Raw genomic sequence first — 22,214 nt, forward strand, 5'->3', positions numbered from 1 at the left:
CAGTGAACTAGTTTCATTGTAAGCAGATCTAGGCTGCTTCATAAAGAGATAATAGGACTGGTCCACTTGCAAGTGGTTTGATTTTGGAACTTTTCCTCAGATATTTATATATATATATAAAAAAAATCTACATAAAGACGGATTCCTAGTACCATTATAGTGAGGAGATTTGACTATTGCAGGATCACCTGACAAAATTTGATTAGTGCCAATACAATATTTTATATGGAAATGAAAGAGAAAAATAATTCCCACAGGATAAGAAAACAGAACATGTAAAGTGCAGAAAGACCTCAATAATTATTTTAAGCAGTACCAGAAAATTCCATCTTGATAAAACCAAAAGTTATGCTCTCTGGCATCCCAGCTCTTCATTTTTCCTTCATTCAACAAAGTAAAAATTCAGTGCATACATTATAGTTATAGGTAATAAAATACTAAACAAAGAACCCTATATTATTATTATTATTGCAAATGCTGTCCAATCTACAAGAGTAAAACATAATCCACATTTGGTGTTCTGAAAAATGACAGACAAGTGTCTTCTCTCTCTCTCTCTCGCTCTCTTTTTTTTTTTTTTTTGGCACAAGTACTTGTGCAGACAAAATGCTTTGGTCCTTGATACCCAAACTCCCAAAGTGCAGAGGGTGGTGTGCAGTGAAAGCTGTCCACAGGATTGGCAAGTCCATCTTTACAATTCACTTTGTGAGCCACAATTTAGTGCTACCAGCGACCACTGACACTAGCAATGTCCGAGTGATACTGACGTGGCAGTCTTCCACTAGCTCCACCTTCCAGGAATGAGGCACGTACATTTGATGGATCAAATAGCTTTCTTCGGTTTTTATTCAGTTCTACATGGAAAACAGCACATTTGGATTTTAATATTGGGAGCGGATTCAGGAGCAAAACTACTCTAAATAATGCAATTTAATTATAACATTAGAAGTGGGGAACCATAGCTCCAACTGAAAACTGCAAAGGGAGTTTAGAGAAGCAGACATTACCCGAGTTGGTATTTGGTCAGGACACTAAGAATGCCGTGAAATGCTATCAAGAATTATTGTTCAGGCTAAACACAGGGTAATTGTCATAATTTGCTGGAATTCTGAATTCAATGATGGTGCCATGCTAGTGCTTTGATGCAGCAGAGGGCCATATTTATTTCCGGGCAGGTGAAGTTTGAAATTAATCCTCTTATTTGAGGGGTTTCTAGGATTAAACATAATGCCTCAAGAGATAATATTTTGCCAAAATCATTTGTACACAAATTCTAAACAAAAAGGCAAAACCATCCTAAAAATGATGAAATGATCCCAGCTGGAGTGCTTAAAAAATCCTGTTCAAAGCCTGCAAATTCTTCACAAAAAGGAATGCATTATGTGCACATCACATACTGAGCAGCATTGTGCACAACATTATATAATCTGATGTGACAGAGCATGATGTATACTAACTATAAATAACTGAAGTTGGGAAAAATTATTTCCCCAAAACACATTGGTTATTTTTTAACACATTAGTAATGTTTTTATAATAAGGACCTGCCATGGCCATTTTCCAATATAGGGGCCATTATTCAGATCTATGTATAAACTTCTCAGTAGAGTCATCACTCATACAAAGCACTTTTTCCAGTCCCTTGTTATAGTGAACAATTTTCTCCATTACAGGTATAATCTTTGCTGCCAGTGATTCAGACAGACTTTTGATGAGTTCTACTGTTCATCTGAATACATTATTGGTTTACCCTCTTTAAGCCATAATTTGAAATGCATTCATGAATGACATCAGCAAATTAAAAAAAAATAAATCTGTCATGCTCCACAAAATATCAGAAGAAAGCTTACAATCTTGAATGTAAAAAGATTCACCCCAAGGAAAACAGGAATCTCAAACATAACTCTAATGCAAAATATGAAATGAAATCTTATGCCATTCCATCGCATACCTGCCTGTTTACCTACCAGCTCACTTTCCTGGCTCCTCAGCAGCCAGCCTGGAGAGCTGATAGGGAGATGAGAGCACGGAAGTCTTGGCTCTCAATCTTACTGCTGCTTGGTAAGCAGAGTTCCCAGGATCCCCAGGTTCAGGACAGTGTGCCAGACGGACTGTCTTGGAGTCAGTGTCCCCAAGCTCTATTCCCTTTTACAGGGAATTCTGAAATTTTTCTTTGAAAACCGTTGCAAAATGGAATTGCCTTTCTCTGCTCAGCTCTAATTTTAATAGTACAATACAACACTATGCAGCTAGAATCCCATTTGTTGTGTGGAAGCTATACAGTCCTTACAGTGTCTCAAAATTTAAAAACTGCCTTTTTATTACAAGGAGTGGCTGGTAAGATGTGCTCTCTGTGGGTCAGATTGTCTGTCCGATACAGTTCCTTTGAGCTGCTCTAATGACTATGCAAACCAAAACAATTCAACTGAGCAAGGGAAAAAGTACAGTATATTTTTAAATCATGACATTTATAATCATGTATATGTTAAATGCTTTTTATTCACCTGAGATTGCAAGCAGCATTTTCCGTCTGGCACCAAAAGTAGTAATTCCTAGCTCTTTCAAATCTTGATCTGTGAGAGTAAGGAAGGTCTGAAGGTCAATCTATGAACAAAAACAAAGCAAATTAAAATGGGTAATTTACACAACATACAAATCCACAGTCTATAGGCAACCATTTTCTTCCTGTATTGAGAATTACTCCCCACAAACTATTAGCCATAAGTGTGGTGCTGGTAGCTTCTAAAAAAAAAGTTACCTTTAACTTTTTTCTTTACATTTATTCTACAAACTCATTTTATTATGCCTATAACACCAACAATTACCAAATTCCAATCAATGACAGTTGGTTAAAATTAAAATGGCAGAAAAATGAGGAAAAAAGGGAAATAGATATCAGAAATGTCATATATGCAGCAACCCTTGACTACACAGATAACTGCTTGTTTTAGTACTATGTATTTAAGACAAATAGAGACTAAAAAGTAAAGGTATCATTTTTACAGAAGCATGTAAGATTATGTTGATTAAATGATACTTAATTGCACATATAAGAGTCTATTTTCCCAAATTACTGGAAATGTAATTTTTTTTTGCGGATACAGACTAACACGGCTGCTACTCTGAAACCTGGAAATGTAAATGGGAATCTCAGATCCAATCATCAATCTCTATAGAAGGAAAGTTTATTTCAAACATAATTATTAATATTAACAGCAATAAATCACAACAGAATGTGGGCTAGCAGACCATTGGTAAGTGCCCCCTTTAAGTGAATTCAAGGACACAGCCTTTCACAACACACCTTGTGTGTGCACAAATATCCTTATTAACAAACACCATGCTTAAGTTCAATGTTGTTAATATGTCAAGATAATTTAGTGGAAACCTGTTTAGTTAGGTCTACTAAGGATTGAGAATGGTCATTTCTAAATTGAAGGACTGAATAGCTTTGATAGAATTGTCAGTGAAAATACTGCACAGCTAGGAGAGAGAGTGATTTCACTCAGGAAGTACACAAAGGGTTGTAAAATGCCTCTTAAAAAGACTGACCTCTTGTTGTTGGAATACATCAGTGTATTTGCCCAAACCGAGTTTACTGAACAGCTCAGGCAGATCAGACCCCTTAAACAAACTGTTCAGGTTACAGCCATTGCTTCCTGTCAGCGAGGAAATGCAATCCATGTAATTACTGCTGCTGAGATAATGTTCAGCTGAAAGGCAAAAAGGATGTACACTTGACATTTCAATCACTTCAAACAGCATGTTTTAATTAAATGTTTTAATCGCCAAATTACCTCAAATTCTATTGTTAGGTGGAATATTCCATTCAGTTGTTTAGTAGAACAGCAATCTGTAGAAACCAGCTGAATTTCAAATGAACTTTTTGTTAATTAAACTCTAGTGGCCATTTTCAGTATATACCTTGTTATTGATTAGGGCATGTAGGAGAATGAAGAGGACACAGAAATGTATTTTAAAGCACATTTAAGGCTTTAAGGATTAAGCTGTATTTAAGGCTGCACCTTAATTAACTTTAATGGGGATGGGGCTCAGAGCTTAATATACATAAAGGCGGAGAGACAATCTGGTCTCTATTCCCCCCCCCCCCCCCGTCTATTCAATGCTGGAGAAGACAACTGCACATGCGCCTCTTCCCTGCCTCCACAGCCCCCCATACAAATGTAAGCAGCTCCTTTAGGTTTCATTGGGGATGGAATCCTGGGGTTTCTTCTGCGAAAGATAGCCAGGTGATCTAGCAACTATGCCACTTTTTGTTTGTTTGTTAAAATAGCAGATCTGGGAATATTTGGACTACCTGAATAAATATCACATTCCCCAAAACTACATTAAAAATCCATGAAGGTTGCCAAGTCAAGCACTCAATACTTAGTAAATACCACAATTACAGTTGTACAAACTTAATTTGGTCCCCTTTGTGTACATTAATTATGATATAGTCTTTACACGTTAACATGCCATTTTTTCTATTCAGTGCACAGAATGGTCAGCTTTTCAATATTTCTTTTTGCACTCATTACACAGCATGTAGTCTCACGGTATATAGTTATTTACTGCACACCATCCAAATCCTGCACTAAATGCGGAATTATTAATTTCTACCTGGGCTTTTCTATGATGGCTTCATCGTAGCATCTTAGTGCTTTACAGACATTACCCTGAGAGGAGGTGATTATATTATTCTCATTTTACACACAAGAAACAGGCGATGAAGACCCAAAGTGTCAACTATTTTTGCGTGCCAAATTTGAGGAGCCTAGTGCCTGATTTTTCAGCACAATTTATAGTACTTTAAATGTTCAAAACACAGCTCCCATCAACTTTAGCTGCTGCTGTGAATCTGCAAATCAGAGCCCCAGGTGTCTCAAACTCGATACCCAGAAAATAATAAAGACAAAATGGCCCCATGCAGAAAATTGGGCAAGTCATGTAAACCAGAATTTTTACATTGCCACTTTGTCTCTCTCATTTTCTGGCTATCCAATCTGAGACACCTGAAATCTGATTTGCAGACATGCTGAGCACTTGTAACTGCAACTAAAGTTGATTGGAGCTGTGTTCTGAACATAACGTGTAATAAAAATTCCATCACGTGGAACTATATTGACCCCCATATGGGTCATGAGCAGGGAGACCCACAGCATAGTCCTCTGCCACTTGAGCTGAAAGAGTAACAGGAAGCAGTAGAAGGCTGTTATCTTCTATGTGGGCCTCCTACTAGAGGGCGATGAGACACATTGCCAGTGGCTTTCACAGCTATTTGCTAGATAGCAGAGGAATAATGAGACTCAAGAATCCTGTGTTCAATTGTAAGTTCTGTAGGGAATATATTAGTAATTATAGATCCTTCTGCCCAGGCCCTGCAGTACCTTCCTGGTTCTCTTCTGCTCTTACTTCCTTATCTACTGCTTCTTCCACACCCTGCTCCTGTCCATGGCCCCCACTATCCTGTCTCTGCTTACAGCTTCTATCCCCTCCCCTGCACCAACTTGGCTCCTGCCTCTATTCATCCCCTATGCTCCTGCCTCTTTTAGTCTCTCACTTCCTACAGCTCCTGAGGCAGACAGAATTTCAGCCAGAACAATTTAAATTTGGCAAAGTTATAAACAATTGAAAACAAGGTCCATTAGTACCAGTGTTTCCTGTAACAAAGGAGCTGGATCCACGTGATGCACACCCTAGCACATAGCAGTTTAGCTCATAGGCAAAGTGTGCAATCACATCCCCTTGCATTACCATAGTTATTTTTATATGCCATTAATTTCACTGAGCTGTTATCTCCGGAGGCCATAGGCCCTGCCCCCAGGGCTGATGTCAGAGTGAGGAGAGCGAAATGAAATGACTCCCTCAGCTAGACTGGCTGCTGCCTCCTGAAGACTTACCTGGCTATAAAAAGTAGAACGCTTTAGCGCTCAGTGATTCTCTGTTTTCTTATCTACTGAACTGTGAACGTATTTTAGGAAAGGTAAGTTGGAACCTTAGATAATTTTACTAGATGGGCCCAAGTTTTTGAAGAAGATTTGTACAATGTGTCAAAATTCTTAAATTCTACTAGTAAAAGTGAAGAATTAAAATTACATTTCAAGTTTGTAGATCTCAAACAGCACAATCAAGTACACACAGTTATTGTACCCTTTTCGTCACCTATTGACCATAAAAGGCTTATCAGCCAAGTGTGGGGAAGAAAGGATTTTTTTAAAATCAAAACAAAAAGTACATTTTTGCAGATGTTTCAGGCTCTGAGAAAGAAGCTACGGCTTCTATGGACTGAGCAGCTTTTAGACTTAAAGGTTACTGTCTTATTAAAGTTTAAGAAAGGATTAAAATGCATTTATTTTATCATTCTGATTACACTAGGACCTCCTGTGTAAACAACTGACTTCAAAACACTAGGTGAGCTTGATACCAAAGATAGACTATTAAGCTCATTTTTATTATGTTCACCATAGAAATACCATATGCAGTAATTCATCACTGCGTTAATACCATGTAAATGATTACAAATGCTAGGAAAGAGCAACAACATTTCCTTCTTTAAGTTAAACTATTTTCTCTAAAAATGTGCAATTCTTACTGAATGTATTATCAAATAAACCTGGGATTTAGGCCTGTTAGCACTGATTAAGGAAAACCATAATACAAAAAATAATTAAAACAAAAAACAGCAGAATATTTCTGTCCTCATCCACCCCGACCCCAACAGTAATGAAACTTATTATAGGGTTACCATATTTCCACAAGCAAAAAAGAGCCCCGCTCTAGCCCCGCCCCCATCCACTCCCTCCCACTTCCCACCCCGATTGCCCCCCTCAGAACCCCCAACCCCCCCCCCCCGCTCCTTGTCCCCTGACTGCCCCCTCCTGGGACCCCTGCCACTAACTGCCCCCTAGGACCCCACCCCCTATCTAAGCCGCCCTGCTTCTTGTCCCCTGACTGCCCCCTCCTGAGAACCCCCTACGACCCTACCTGTCCCCTGACTGCCCCGACCCTTATCCACACCCCCACCCCATATTCACACCCCCACCCCCAGACAGACCCCCGGGGACTCCAATGCCCTATTCAACTGCTCAACGCCCCCTGACAGGACCCCCAGAACTCCTGACCCATCCAACCCCCTCTGCTACCTGCCTGCCTCGACCCCTCTCCACACCCCTACCCCCCGACAACCCCCCCAGAACCCCAGACCCATCTAACCCTCCTGCTCCCTGTCCCTGACTGTCCCAACCCCTCTCCACACCCTTGCCCCCGACAGCCCCCCCAGAACCCCAGACCCATCTAACCCCCCCTGCTCCCTGTCCCTGACTGTCCCAACCCCTCTCCACACCCCTGCCCCCCTAACAGCCCCCCCCAAACTCCCGACCCATCCAACCCCCCCTCCCTGTCCCCTGACCAGGGCCGGCTTTAAAGAGCCCAGGAATCGGGCTGCACTCTGGCCGGAACCAGGGCCGGCGCTGCTGGGGCCCGAGCCGGGCCGGAACCAGGGCCGGCGCTGCTGGGGCCCGAGCCGGGCCGGGGGTGCTCAGCCGGCGCCGGGCTGGTGCGCTCGGCCGGAACTGGGGCCGGAACCGGGGCCAGAGCCGCTGGGGCCCGAGCTGGGCCGGAGCTGCTGGGGCCGCTCGGCCCGGGCCGCGCCTCCCCGGAGCTCTCTTCCTCGCGCCCCCCGCCCCAGCTTACCTGCTGCTGCCTCCCGCTTGCCCCTGCTTCTTTTCAGACTTCCCGCGAAGATCTGATTCGCGGGAAGCAGGGGAGGGGGAGGAGCAGGAGCAGGTGGGCGGAGCGTTCAGGGGAGTGGAGGAGGGGGAAAACAGCTGGGAGGCCGGACAGCATGGTAAGGCTGCAGGGGATGGGGGGAGCCGGGAAGGGGCTTTGGGTGCCTAGCGGCGCTTGGCCCCCGGTTTTCTGTCTATAAATAGCCGACCGGGGGGAAATCCCGGACATTTTAAGATTTTTAAAAATCCCCCCCGGATGGCTATTTATAGACCGAAAAGCCAGACATGTGCGGGGAAATCCGGACATATGGTAGCCCTAACTACTTATAAATCAAAATCTCCCATTCTTCACTTTCTTGCTCCACCCCTTCCTCCCTCCTGGGAAAAAAAAAAAAATAAGCTCAACCTATTCGTAGAAGACAGACTAGTTGCAAACTGCTTTTGGGTGTAAAACAATTTTCATAGAAAACTGGTTTAAAATCTGTTTAAAAAAATCTTTGTAAGATTTGCAGGTTGGATCCAAGGAAACAGGTGTCCCAAGGTAATCTGCCAGGCCCTGCCAAATGTATTGGTGACCCTACTTAAAAATCGATATAATATGCCTTAAAATTCATCAAAGCGTGGCAGCTGGAAGAAGTCATAACTTTCATCAGGAAGCCTCCATCAGATTCAGCTAGTATTTTGCAGTATCTGGATAACACAGCAGAATCATGAGCGTCCAAGGATGAGCTCTTATAAACTCTGTTTTCACAGAAACTTTCACAGAAAAGACAGTAAGATAGCGGGGAGCTTAAAAAAAAAAGGCTATACTATATTATTTACCTTAAACGTTTTACATTTGAATTGGGGTTTTTTTTTTTTTACATTTTATGTAGTATTATACAGATTTTTATTTACTTTGTACTTTTACAAACATAAAAAAATCTTTAACATAATTAAGTATTTTCAGTTCCTTAAGGTAAATACTTAACATTATTTTAAAAAATTCAGGACCTCAGGATTAAAGCAAAACTTAATCTTCCAAGTCCCATAATTGTATTCCCTGATGAAATGCACTGACAAGATATTACTTACTTGATTTGTTTTGTTTCCGCTTGGGGCTGCCAATTGACGAGACAAATTCACTGTGAGCTGAGGGACCGATACCATTCCGATCTCTCCAGTTATCCGATTCACTACCACTTCCCAAATATTCCCGACTGCTGGACCGTGAGAGAGACATCGATGAACCCTGCAAGAAACCACAAGGAAAATTACTGCAGAAACAGAAGTGTTACATTGTGATTTGACAGTTCGTTTCTCTGAAGCAGCCCAGTTAACACGACAGCTTTTCAACAATTTTAAATATGCTGCCTGCAGTTAAATATGAACCAACTAATTATTACAATTTATGCATTTGACAGAACGGCTGTTTTTGTAATAAGTTTAAGCAGAAGTTACTTTAAAAAAAAAAAAAAACCACTAGCTTCATATCAAAATGCTCTATATTCTTAACCTTTTGTCACAAAATTTTTTCTACGGTTTCTTCCTCACACAGCTATCTACCTAGCATCTCTAAGTAACATACAAGTAGCCCAGATTACCGCAGTACCAATTACAGTCTACACATTAAATTTGATTGTCTACATTAATAAGTCAGAAATTACCAACATTAACCAGACAGTAGAATCTGAGATGCTGCAGTTAATTCCTGTTTCAGTATCTGGAATTGTATGGGATAAGGGCTGGTAAAGGTTGACTTTTTGGTGTTTGTTTTGTTTTACAGCAGCCACAGTATACATGAAGTATGCATGGGGTGAAGCCTGACTGGGGAAAAGGATACATTTCCACAAAGCTCCAGATGAAACCTTCTCTCTTGAGTTTATCTTTTATAGAGCTTCTCAGACATTAGAGAGTGTGATGAGTGAATGAGTTAATTGGAACTGTAGATGAGAACAAGGCCAAGGCAAAGAGTAGAAGTGACAGGAATTACGTTTTACTATTGTGCAGTCTCACTCCTGTAAGCCTTCTAAACTAGCACTATTTTGCTTAGTTCCACCAGCTTCACCAACCCTTTCTAACAAACAGCACAGAGGATCATGGGAGTTTAATAGAGCTGTTCCTTGATACATTTAAAATGACAGAGGATAACTGCCATCACTTGAAAGAAAAGTAGAACTATTTTCCAGGTGGACAAATTAGGTTGGTGGACAGTGTGGTGAATATGGAGTGAAAGAACGGACAGAATCCACGTCTGTTTTAAAAGAAAATAAAAGACTATCTACAATATGTCTGACCAAGGTGGTGATTACAAGTTGTGATACAATAAAATGTGAGCTAGCAATGCTGGGAAATAAAACACAAAGTAAAATATCACAGGGAGAAATAAATGTGCCCAGTGAGTTTAGTTTGCAAATGAACTTCCCAAATGTTAGCCCTGGATATCAAGACAATTGCGATTTACTGAAGAGCAGTTCTTCAGCATATCCCTTCTGGGCCACATCAAGAATGAAAATGTAAGGGGTAAAGTGACCAGCCGTGCTTTCTGATATGAATAACAAAGTCTTGAAAACTGCCAAAGGGAAGCAGGGAATATATTACAAGCGATCTAGGATTTTTATTTTCCCCAGATGTTTGCATAACAGCACATACCAAACTGGGAACTGGAGTCACTGTAAAAATAAGAGTTTAGCAGTAGAAAGAACTGAGGATGTGGTTTGTGCCTGGTCAGGCTCCAAGTGACTAAGGCACAAAACCTTTTTCTTCTGGAATAATGTGTCTGCTAATAAACTTGTAGAAACAGTGAGCGTATAACGGTTTGGAGAAAATGGGAAACAGATTAACAAATATACAAAGACAAATCAGTCTGATAGCTGAGAAGTAATGTTAGCAGTATATTTTATCAGAAAATTGGCTTTGAGTTTCGCTTTACATATTTTTCTTCTATGTTTCTGGCTTACACAGTCAATACTGCAAACCTACCACATGTAGCTGAAAGACATATGTTAACTTTATGCATGCCAAAGGGGAAGCTCCAAGCCACACCTTTATTGTGGTTTAACGTGTGTACTGCACCCAAAGTAGTATGGGAAGGTGCCTCCCAGGTCAGTCAAGGTCCCTGCCCAAAGAGCCCACCTACCTAGAATTTAGACAACATGAATGAGAGTGGAAATAAAGAGAAGGTAGGCTTTGGTGGGACTTGACAGAGTTCCAACAGCATAATGCAATGCAAAACAATGTCAGAATTATTACAAATAATGGAGTTTAAGCAGAGGACAGGGCCTTCTCTGTGCAGCCTCTGACTTAGGCCTTCTAGTAAGCCCTCTGTGAAGTTTACAGCTGCTCTTTCCCAGCAGAGTCCCTAAGGGATGAGGTGCCACTCTCCTTGCACAGGAGTGAATCCCAATGCAGCAACTCCCAGGGACAAAAGGGAGTGTGAACTGCACCCCCTGTACTCACAAACGTCACTCTAATGACCCGCAGCAAGCTTATTACAGTTTACTTTCATACTAAAGGGATGGCTTTTTTTCCCATCTCATGAAACATAGCAACCAACCTAGGCTAGATTTCAATGACTGTTGTAAGATACCGTTTCCCTTTACTGATGCACTGAACCAAATTACCCCACTCCTGTGTTGTTGTTAATTTGCTCCCCAAGAGCAATTGTTGGGAACAGATTTTTTTTAAAAACTGAAGATTAACAATGGAATTCCATTTACTCTATGGATGGACTTGATATACCCAGTATGCCCAGATACAAGGAGCTTTTTTCTGGAAGAGATTATGCAGTATCTTCAAGAACTAATGCCGTTAAGAATCTCATTTACAAGAATCAGAGGGGTAGCCGTGTTAGTCTGAATCTGTAAAAAGCAGCAGAGGGTCCTGTGGCACCTTTAAGACTAACAGAAGTATTGGGAGCATAAGCTTTCGTGGGTAAGAACCTCACTTCTTCAGATGAGGTTCTTACCCACGAAAGCTTATGCTCCCAATACTTCTGTTAGTCTTAAAGGTGCCACAGGACCCTCTGCTGCTCATTTACAAGACTGACTTTTACAAACATATAAACATTCAAGTTTAAGAAATGCCTATGCAATTTACTGAAAACCATATTTAAAATGTCCTGTAATTTTACATACTTCATATGTAGTTGTCATAGACGGCTTGTACGATACATGATTAGCTCTTCTTAGTTCCTTGATCGTTTCTGCAGGCATAGATTTGGAGAATCCTAGGCCACTCCATGTATTCGTTGGAGTTCTCACTTCTGTTACAACAGGCTTCTTTAACATAGCTTAAAAATACAAAGAAAAAGACATTTATAAGCATTAAGCTCCATGCATTGACAGATAAATACATCTTTCAGGCCAAATACTGACATTCTCGACACAAATGGATCACATTAACCCACAGAACGGTACATTCTCAGCATCTCAGATCCCCAACAGGGCCTGATTCCCACCCTTTCTTAAACCACTGTAAGACAGGAGTAAGTCCACTGAAGCTAGAGAGTAGTAAACACTGTGCGGAAGGAAGTGAAGAGAATCAGGCCCATGATGTTTAAAGAAAAAAGCAACCATTTTCCAGAAGTGGCAAATGAGTGCAATGTGCTTGTTAAAATTAGTCTGACACTAATTCATCCCCAAGGTTATTACAAGTACCAGAAGGTTTCAGATCCACAGTGTTACTAGCAGTCTATAAACAGTACTACTAATAATGTATCTACCATGTAACTTCTGAATTTGTACTAATAATATTCTATGAACTGGTATCAAAATATCCCCAAAATACATTTGACATAAATACACTGAGTTCATTGTACTTATCAACTTTTCATTTTAGCTAAAAACATATAGAAACTGCAAAGCTGAACCTTAGAAAAATTCTTTGACCAGTATACTGACAAATAGATGCATGTTTGAAGTCACTGTTTCTTCACATACCTTTGGTTGCTAATAGCTTCTTCTGTTCATAGTCAAATGCCTAAAAATTAAAGGGACACAAAATGTCTTAATTGCTGCTCTAACTAAATGTCATTCCAGTAAACAGCTCTTTCTAAAAACAAAGATTTTGATCACGGTCCATGAATTCATCTAGGAAGAATGTTAAGCACTGCACAACAATGTAACAGTAGTCCAATGAAAGCCTGACATACGTAAAACATTCATTCAAAACTAGCTAATTAGTACTGTAAATTATTCTCTCCCACTTTCATGTGAGGAAAGTTGTAGCAGTATGTGAAGTCTGCATAGGTAGTGTTTTTACAAGGCACTACTTGAGACCTTTTTTTCTGAATTGTCTGTTGACTAAGTATTTAAAACTCTAGAAGAAACAAGTCTAATTATAATAGGAAACCAAATAATTAAACAACTACACTAAGTATTATTTTTCTGCACACAGTTCTCTGGACTATACCCTTTGCAGATTAGATTCCATCTTCATTTTAAATCCTTTTATTCAGAAAAATATCTTGATGTAATAAAGGAAAACACGTTATACTGCTCATCACAATGAGAGTAATAAAAATGTATACAATTTTTGGACGTCAATTCTTTAGTAAATTACACTCGTTCTTTCCATTACAGATCAGTAAATCTGTTCACACAAATATGCATTACAAAAAGGCATTATTTTGCAGAGTCTGATTAGTATAAGGGATATCTGATGTTGTGCAGGGCTTTGGAATGATCCGAAGATATTTTTTTCCCTTGGAAGACTAGAACTTTGGTCATAGTAAAGGTGAACGCTTTGAATCTCAACCAGTGATTGACTATCTATTTGCCACAGAGGCCTATGTAAAGGGCTCATCTATAGCGATAAATTTACCAGCAGAACTATACTGGTATGACTATACTGCTAACTTTATGCCAGTATAACCTCTGTGTGGACACACTTATTCTGGTATAAGAGAGCTTTTTTCCATTTTCCCTTATACCACTTTCAAAGTGAAATAAACTAAACTGGAAAAAGGCACTCTTATTCTGGAATAAGAGTGTCCACACAGGGAGTTACACTAGCATATCAGTATAATTATACCAATATAGCTCTGCTGGTGAATGACCCTGTGTAGACACACCCTAATCCACAGGCAGAACTTCACTAACAGACAAAGAGACGAATGCATGTTGACATGTCTTATGAAAAGTCTCAAGTAGCATTTCTATGAACAACATGTCTCTTCTCAAAACCGTAACATTTTTACGTGTGTGCGCGCATGCACACGCGCACGCACACACACTGAACAAGAGATTTAGCTTAGATATTAGGAAAATCTAACTATCAAGATAGTCAATTATTGGAACAAATTATTTTGGGAGTTTGCACGATCCCTGTAACTGGAAGTTTGTAAGAACAGGTTAGACAAGCATCTTTAGAGATGGTCTACATATACTTAATTCTTACTCAGCAAGGGATATGTACTAGATGACCTCTTGATGTCTCTTCCAGACCTATATTTCTATGAAATGAAGTTTATTCCCTGCTTATATTTGTATTACATTTATTCTTTTCTTTCATCAGAATTTTGAGAAGAATATTCAGGAGATTTTTTTTGTTTGAATATCAGGTTTTGTTGCTCTCTAATACTTTCTTTGGAGTGCATATACAAGAATGTGATTGGATAAATCCAACTAGATAGGAAAGTTCTATAAAAGTCACAAATGTATTTTATTGCCTACTTGAGAAGGCTGCATAATTCTCGCCATCAAATCATGTCACAAAATATCTAAAATCCACATACAGCCAAAAAAGCCTAGAAACCTCACAAAGAAAGCCTGAAAAACATTTTATACACATATTGTTTTTTGCTATTATCAGGCAATGCCTCTTATAATCAACTGGATTCAGCCTAAAAGAACTGAGAGAAGGGTTGGAGAGAAGAAAGATAGCTATGCAACTTCTGCACCTTCTCATATTCCTAGATACAGATTAATTTGTCTTTATCTAACATTAGATGTAAGCTCATATTTATGCTTTACATTACCAGTCTGAAAATGCACCATGTTGTGGGAGGAAATTGAAGGTGATAACACTGTTCGATATTTTTGTCTACAATCCAAATATTGAAAAAGTCATGTAGCCAGCCAAGCCAGTCACTTCATATTATTTGCACTGGACATTTATCAATGCTAACAATGCACTAGATTTGGGTGTATAGATAGGTACCTGCATATTTACATACGACGACTGTGGAGCAAGGCGCACTCTTTCAGAATTCTGTTGGGCAGCTGCTGCCCTCTCTGCTGCTCGTTCACTACCAGGAGCTTTTTTATCAGCAACGTGATTTTCAGAAGCACTCAGCTCAGTATCAGAAAGCAATCTCTCTGTGGTGCTGGAAAAGTAAAGGCAGTTGTTCTTCAGAATTATCTGTAATGGTTTCAATCACTACTTCTTGTTTTAAACAATGAGCATTCAGTGCAATGAATAAATGAACTACACTTTCTAGACAGTTGGTAGTAAATTTGAAGAAAAAACAGTACACAAACATTACATTTCTAAGAAACATTTTCTAAGGCAAAAAAAGACTTTCAAATGAAGCCTTAGAAAATGCCCCAAGTTCCCCCTTCTCCCCAGAAAACTGAAATGCCTTGCACCTTATGGTCAATAAAGTGAATTGTGATCAGAAGCAAGGCAAGGGAAAACCACCTCTTTATAACTTCAGTCCCACTTACTTACAAAAGCATCTGGTATTATCAACTTTTCTCTACAAACTTCAGCTATAGTTGTCCGCTTACTTTGAGGAACAGAAAAGCAATTGTACTTTAGATTTCTAAAGAATTCCTAATAAGGAAAGTACCCTGGACAGACTGCTTGAATTCTGAATACTAAAAAAAACCAAAAAAACATTTATATTTAAAATTAATAAGTCTAGATACTTGAATTTGATCAGCAGGAATTGTCTAGGAAGTTCCAAAGCTGTGTAACTAGAATGAGATATATATACTGAGACTACTGGGTGGAGGCAACTGTCATTGTTATAAATCAAAATAAATAAGCTAACTGAGCATAATAAAATTTAGGCTGAATGAAGGAATTATTTCTAGGGCTGTCAAGCGATTTAAAAAATTAATCGTGATTAATCGGACAGTTAAACAGTAATAGAATATCATTTGTTTAAATATTTTTGGATGTTTTCTACATTGTCAAATATATTGATTTCAATTATAACAGAATACAAAGTGTACAGTGCTCATTTCATATTTATTTTTATTACAAATATTTGCACTGTAAAAAACAAAAGAAATAGTATTTTTCAATTCACCTAATACAAGTACTGTAGGGCAACCTCTTTATCATGAAAGTTGAACTTACAAATGTAGAATTGTGTACAAAAAAAATCCTGCATTCAAAAATAAAACAATGTAAAACTTCGGAGCATAAAAGTCCAATCAGTCCTACTTCTTGTTCAGCCAATCATTCAGACAAACAACTTTGGTTACAATTAGCAGGAGATAATGCTGCCCGCTTCCTGTTTACAATGTCACCTGAAAGGGAGAAAGGGCATTTGCATAGCACTGTTGTAGCCAGTGTCGCAAGATATTTACATGCCAGATGCGCTAAAGATTCATATGTCCATTGATGCTTCAACCACCATTCCAGAGGACATGCGTCCATGCTGACGATGGGTTGTGTTTGATAACGATCCAAAGCAGTGTGGACTGACGTATGTTCATTTTCATCATCTGACTCAGATGTCACCAGCAGAAGGTTGATTTTCTTTTTTGGTGGTTTGGGTTTGTAGTTTCCGCATCAGAGTGTTTCTCTTTTAAGATTTCTGAAAGCATGCTCCACACCTCATGCCTCTCAGATTTTGGAAGGCACTTCAGATTCTTAAATCTTGGGTCAAGTGCTGTAGCTATCTTTAGAAATTTCACATTGGTATCTTCTTTGCATTGTGTCAAATTTACAGTGAAAGTGTTCTTAAAATGAACAACATGTGCTGGGTCATCATCCGAGACTGCTATAACATGAAATATATGGCAGAACGCAGGTAAAACACAGCAGGAGACATTGAACTCCTCGGGGGAGAATTGTGTCAGAAATTTAATTAATGCATTATTTTTTTAACGAGCGTTATCAGCATGGAAGCATGTCCTCTGGAACAATGGCTGAAGCATGAAGAGGCATATAAATCATTAACACATCTGCCACATAAATATCTTGCGATGCCAGCTACAACAGTGCCATGTGAACACCTGTTCTCACTTTCAGGTGACATTGTAATTAAGAAGTGGGCAGCATTATTTCCCCTAAATTTAAACAAACTTGTTTCTCTTACCAACTGGCTGAAAAAGAAGTAGGACTGAGTGGACTTGTAGGCGCTAAAGTTTCACATTGCTTTGTTTTTGAGTGCAGTAATGTAACAAAAAAAACCCTACATTTAATAAGTTGCACTTTCACGATAAAGAGTTTGCAATACAGTACTGTACTTGTATAAGGTGAATTGAAAAATACTATTTCTTTTATCATTTTTACAGTGCAAATATTTGTAATAAAAACAATATAAAATTAGCACTGTACACTTTATATTCTGTGTTGTAATTGAAATCAATACAATTTGAAAAGCACAAAAACATCCAAAAAAATTTAATAAATGTCAATTGGTATTCTATTGTTTAACAGTGCAATTAATCGCGATACATTTTTTTAATTGCGATTGTTTTGAGTCAATCGCATGAGTTAACTGCGATTAATCAGCAGCCCTAATTATTTCCTAACAGTGAAGACTATTATGCCTTGTTTCTAAAGAAGTAGTGGTGGAAAACCCATTTAAGTAATTTAAAACTGCACTGGAGAAAACACTAAACAATATACGGGTACTAAGGAATACACCTGCATTGAAAAAATTATTCAAAAGGTTTTTTCCATTGCTAATTTTCTGTTTTTAAACTTTGTCTTTATTCAAGCTTTGAAAATGTAACAGTATTTCCTGAGGATTATTTTTCACTAAGAAAACAAATCTCAAGCACAGTATTTGTCACAGCAAATTAAAGTTAGCTATGAAAATCTATTGGTGTTACAAAACACACAAAAAATATTACAGAGCTATATGTACCAAAAACTTCTCAGAGAAACCAGTCTTGGAGAAAGCAAGGACTTCTGATAGGCATATGGAGAGGGAGGAATTCTTAGATGTCAAAAATGTTTACAATATTAACAACTTAAAGGGACTGTTATAAAACAAATAGTGGTTTATTAAATTAAATATGGTTGAAAAATTAGTCTGATTTAAACCAATTCTCCAATATTCATCAATGACTGAACCACCCATCTCACCCCCAAAGAATATGCTAAATATTATAGTTCATCTCTAAATTCTATGATTCTATACTCGTGAATGTAACATACTGTAAGTGAGAGTTTTTGGTTCCTTGCAGTAATTCTACTGTTTGCCTCTTAGTACAGGACTGTTTGGAAGAACTCATCATTTGATTCAGATCACTGGCATTTGCTGAATGTGATGGACTTCTTGGCATGCCCACTTCTACAAAAGCATCATTGCAGCCTACAAGACCAAGAAAAAAGAGCTGTAAAATAAAACCCTTTCACATACCAATACCATTGCTGTACAGTATATTTAGAAAATCAGTAGCAATAATTTGCATAGAATTAAAACTATTTTACATAAAAGGCATATAAAGGGCTAGCATTTAAGGATGTACTAATTTTCGCAAAGTCAGAAAGCACACAACTATACTTCATATATGCATAAAGAATTAGGAGCATACATTCACATAGTATGTGTACTATAAAACTAAGGGGTATCTTTTCAAGTTATGTGGGATTTTAGCCATATTACAGCAAATAATGTCAAAACTTATAAGCTAAGGTTAAAGGCACTAGTGATTTTGGATGACTTCAGTTTCTGGGACCAGTCTGAAACATCTTAAGGGGAATGATCATCAGAAGCTGGATATTCACCACTTTCTAAAAATCCAGAAGCTTTTAATGTATTTTGAGCTGGGCAATCAAAAATTGAGGCACCCAAAAATCACCATTTACTATTTTAAATCTTAGCCCAAATGTCAAGTTGAAAATTTCTCCATTGGAAACTAATATTGCTTTTGCAATGAACAACACACAAATGGCTTACTCCCCTTCCCACATGGGAATAAACTATATGTGGTGTAAGCCAATTTATACCGGTCTAGCTGCATCCACACTAGTTTTAACTGCCGGTATAGTTAAAGTGGTGCAACTATTACGTGCAGACAATACGTAATCCATTGGACAACATGTATTTGGGGGGGGGGGGGGGGGAGCGGCACGCTTTCCTCCAGTGTGGCTGAGGATAAAATGCTGACACAAAAATTAATCTTACCTTTCACAATTTGTCTGTAAAATGCACAAACACCGTCAAGCTATTACCATTACCAACCAGAATAACACAGGTCAAATGCCCAAACTTACCTTCTGCTGTATTTGACTTGGTGGTCACTTGTTCTGACGTGCTATGACTATTTGTCTGCCTTGATGAATCACTGTGGTTTGTGCTCAACACATTTTCTCCTAGTGATGAGGCAGATAGTGCAGCATACTTGATATTTGATGTCTGAAATTATTACCAGAACATGTTTAAATAAATCTTTGTTTCTGACCCCCTTTTCTTGCCATGCAGGCAGGCAGAAAATTCTTATTTGGGATAATTTGGCTTAATGTTTTTCAAGTTACATTTTATGAGCATTTTTATTACAATTTGAAATAAATGATCTTAAAGAGTCACAACGGATGAAAGCAATTAGTTTTTTTCCTAGAGTTTTTCAGAGGAAGCTCATTGCAAACCGAGATCATCTTGTCCTGACTGAACATCATGCCACTTACCTTTACATGACCGTTTAAAGAAGTTGAACCTTTTTTGTTCTCGGATTTCATGCCATTGACATGAATGTCAACGGGAGTCAAGCCAGGAGGGGGAGATGGAGTGTTCTGACTATAATTAGGCACTCCAGATAGCAGAATACTAGTTAAAGCGGCTTGGGCAGTAGATGGTATCATCAGATGTGGTATAGCAGAAAAACCTGCAACAAAAATGAAGTCATTTCTGGTTCACTGACAAGTTGAGTGCATCAGGCTGAATAAAAGCTGAATTTTATATAAAACCTTTGAATTACAATTATGTTGAAAATGACCAATCAAACCGATTACATAATGCACTATCCAACACTTTGGATAAGATATTTTTCCCATTTAAAAAAAAAAAAATCTACAAAGTTGCATGTGACATTATAAAAACACAATTATGTTAGTTTAAAAATCTTCATATTTGGATATTTATGCATTTACAAGAAAATACACTGAATAATTCTTTCCTTCTATGAGACTTTAAAGAATGAATGGGTCTGTCTTTTTCAGTTTTCTTTCTAGTGAAAAATTAAGAACTAATTTAATTTCTATTTAACTTCTACTGACCTGTGGCACTTGTGTTGGCAAGAGATGTTGCCCATAACGTAGGGCTGGGCGTGCCTGAACTTGGGCTCTGTAGAGGACTAACAGAACTATTAAGGGCATTCAAGAGCGAGTTTGGAGCAGTAGAGGTGTTGACAGATAAGGCAGTAGGACCTAAGAGACCTGTCAAAACAATTATATCCATTATGCATTTGTTTATACAGGAATTGTAAAGAACATTTTTAAAGGGCTATATTAAGTGTTGGTGTTGATTTTTAAAATACTTTACAAAAATTACAGTGCTATTTCTGCTGAGAGAGCATACACACAACGTAGGACAGGGATTTTTGAAGTGTGCACGTGCAAATGGGGCAAGGGGATTCACCAAAAACCAGTGGCTACTAAACAAAACAAAGGCGAATCTCTGCACCTTCTATCAATTTGGCTCCCACCACTACAGTACCTAAGTGCCTCTACCTGCTGCTCATACAGCCACCAAAAGCAGCTTCTCACTCTTCCCTTTCATGTCTCTCCACTCTTTCTGGGAAGCATTGCTTAAAGGTGATGAGGAGGTAACAGCTACTTTACAGCCCTCCTCCTCTCAGGCAAGTCTTCACTTTCTTTAAGCTGTGCCTTCGTTGGAGCACAGGTGGTGTAAGCGTGGAGGAAGAAGGAGAGAGGAAGCAGCATATCCTCACCTAGCAATACCATGCTGCCTCCCTCCATTAGCAAACCTCATCACCCCTAAGAACCCATAACCCCATCCAACATCCACAACTCATCCACAAAACTCCCCACATTTTGTAAATGTGTAAAGTACTGGTATCATGGGGGAGGAGCATGGTATCAAAATGTAAACAGATGGCATAAGCCAAGATTCCAGTTTCCACCCAAGTCACAAGCATGGATTCCGGGATGCAACCATAATGGATTGCTGAACTGTGAGTCAAAAGAAAATATGGCTTGTTTGATCCCTTTTCTGTCAGTGATGGTCCTGCATGGAGAAGGTTTGAGAACCCAAGTACGGTGGAAAAAACGTAATATATCTATACATAAGCTTGTACGTATTTTTGGTGAACAAAGATATCAAGCAGTTATAGCTTTTAAACACAAAATGATAATTCCTTCCTGGATTATTTATGGCACAATAATTCTCTTCTAGAAAGAGACGGAAAATATAAACACTCCTGGTTTAAGTTTTATACTGACAGACAAGTGCCAATAACACATAAGTGAAGAAACAGTTGTTTGCAATGTTGTTGTAGCCGTGTCAATCCCAGGATATTAGAGACATACGGTGGGTGAGGTAATAGCTTGTATTGGACCAAGAGAAGTTGGTAATATAAAAGATATTACCTCATCCACCTTGTCTCTCTGAAGAAACAGTGTCATTCAATATTTAGTTACTACAGTCAGAAACAAACATTGTTGCTACCTAAGGCTAACCTTTAAGTAATGTTAAATGGCAAACTATCTCCGTGTAGTCAAGGAGTCTTTTCCCTGTTCACCCACTTAAGTTTCTATTTAACAAGTCAAATAATATCTCCAGAAGTAAGGTGGTTCATTTGGATAAGGGTTTCTCTGAAAGCCATATATGGGGTGCCACACTTGATTTATAATCTCTCTCTCACGTATTACCCTACCCGAAAAGGAGTACCTCCCTTTATATACAGTAAGTTGAATGGGTAAAAAGTTTAGTTTTCAAATGTCTAAACTTCTCCATCTTTCAGAGGATACACTGAAACTATTCCCACTATCCATTACTAAAACATTGGAGGATGCTCTGTAATGACAAATACTCTTGAAATGTCAGGGTGGGCGCCTTAAATTTTCCAACACCTAATGCTACTCATAATTCAAAAGTATAGCTGGTCCTGTACTTCCCAGTACACGTGAACTGTGTTTCAAACATCATAAAACAAGAGTAAAGTATATACCAAGTCCAGTGAGTCCTAACCCCGCTGAGGGCAAGATGTCCAAACCAGGACACGAGAGGCCAACGGGGCATGAGATTGTAGATGGATTTGCTGCTATGGTGACTCCATTACTTTCAAGTCCCAGGAGACGTTTCCTTGCCTCATACATATTTAAGGCATTTCGTTCGACGCTTTTTACAATCACAGA

The 22,214-nt window shown here is 38.8% G+C and overlaps 1 protein-coding gene across 1 annotated transcript in view; it reads right to left on the reverse strand.

Annotated features, from left to right (window-relative positions):
• Positions 1-723: 723 nt before the first annotated feature.
• Positions 724-22,214, reverse strand: part of BICC1 (BicC family RNA binding protein 1) — a 228,295-nt gene continuing 206,804 nt past the window's right edge. The window contains exons 10-21 of the mRNA XM_065408387.1: positions 22,028-22,214; positions 20,115-20,273; positions 19,527-19,723; positions 19,116-19,257; positions 18,054-18,210; positions 14,871-15,036; positions 12,650-12,689; positions 11,846-12,000; positions 8,805-8,961; positions 3,553-3,713; positions 2,505-2,604; positions 724-854 (exon numbers count right to left, since the gene is read on the reverse strand). Of these exons, the coding sequence (XP_065264459.1) occupies positions 724-854; positions 2,505-2,604; positions 3,553-3,713; positions 8,805-8,961; positions 11,846-12,000; positions 12,650-12,689; positions 14,871-15,036; positions 18,054-18,210; positions 19,116-19,257; positions 19,527-19,723; positions 20,115-20,273; positions 22,028-22,214 (1,752 nt within the window). The remainder of the gene's footprint in view (positions 855-2,504; positions 2,605-3,552; positions 3,714-8,804; positions 8,962-11,845; positions 12,001-12,649; positions 12,690-14,870; positions 15,037-18,053; positions 18,211-19,115; positions 19,258-19,526; positions 19,724-20,114; positions 20,274-22,027) is intronic.

The sequence above is a fragment of the Emys orbicularis genome, chromosome 7, assembly GCF_028017835.1.
Source record: "Emys orbicularis isolate rEmyOrb1 chromosome 7, rEmyOrb1.hap1, whole genome shotgun sequence".
NCBI classification, from domain to species: domain Eukaryota; kingdom Metazoa; phylum Chordata; order Testudines; family Emydidae; genus Emys; species Emys orbicularis.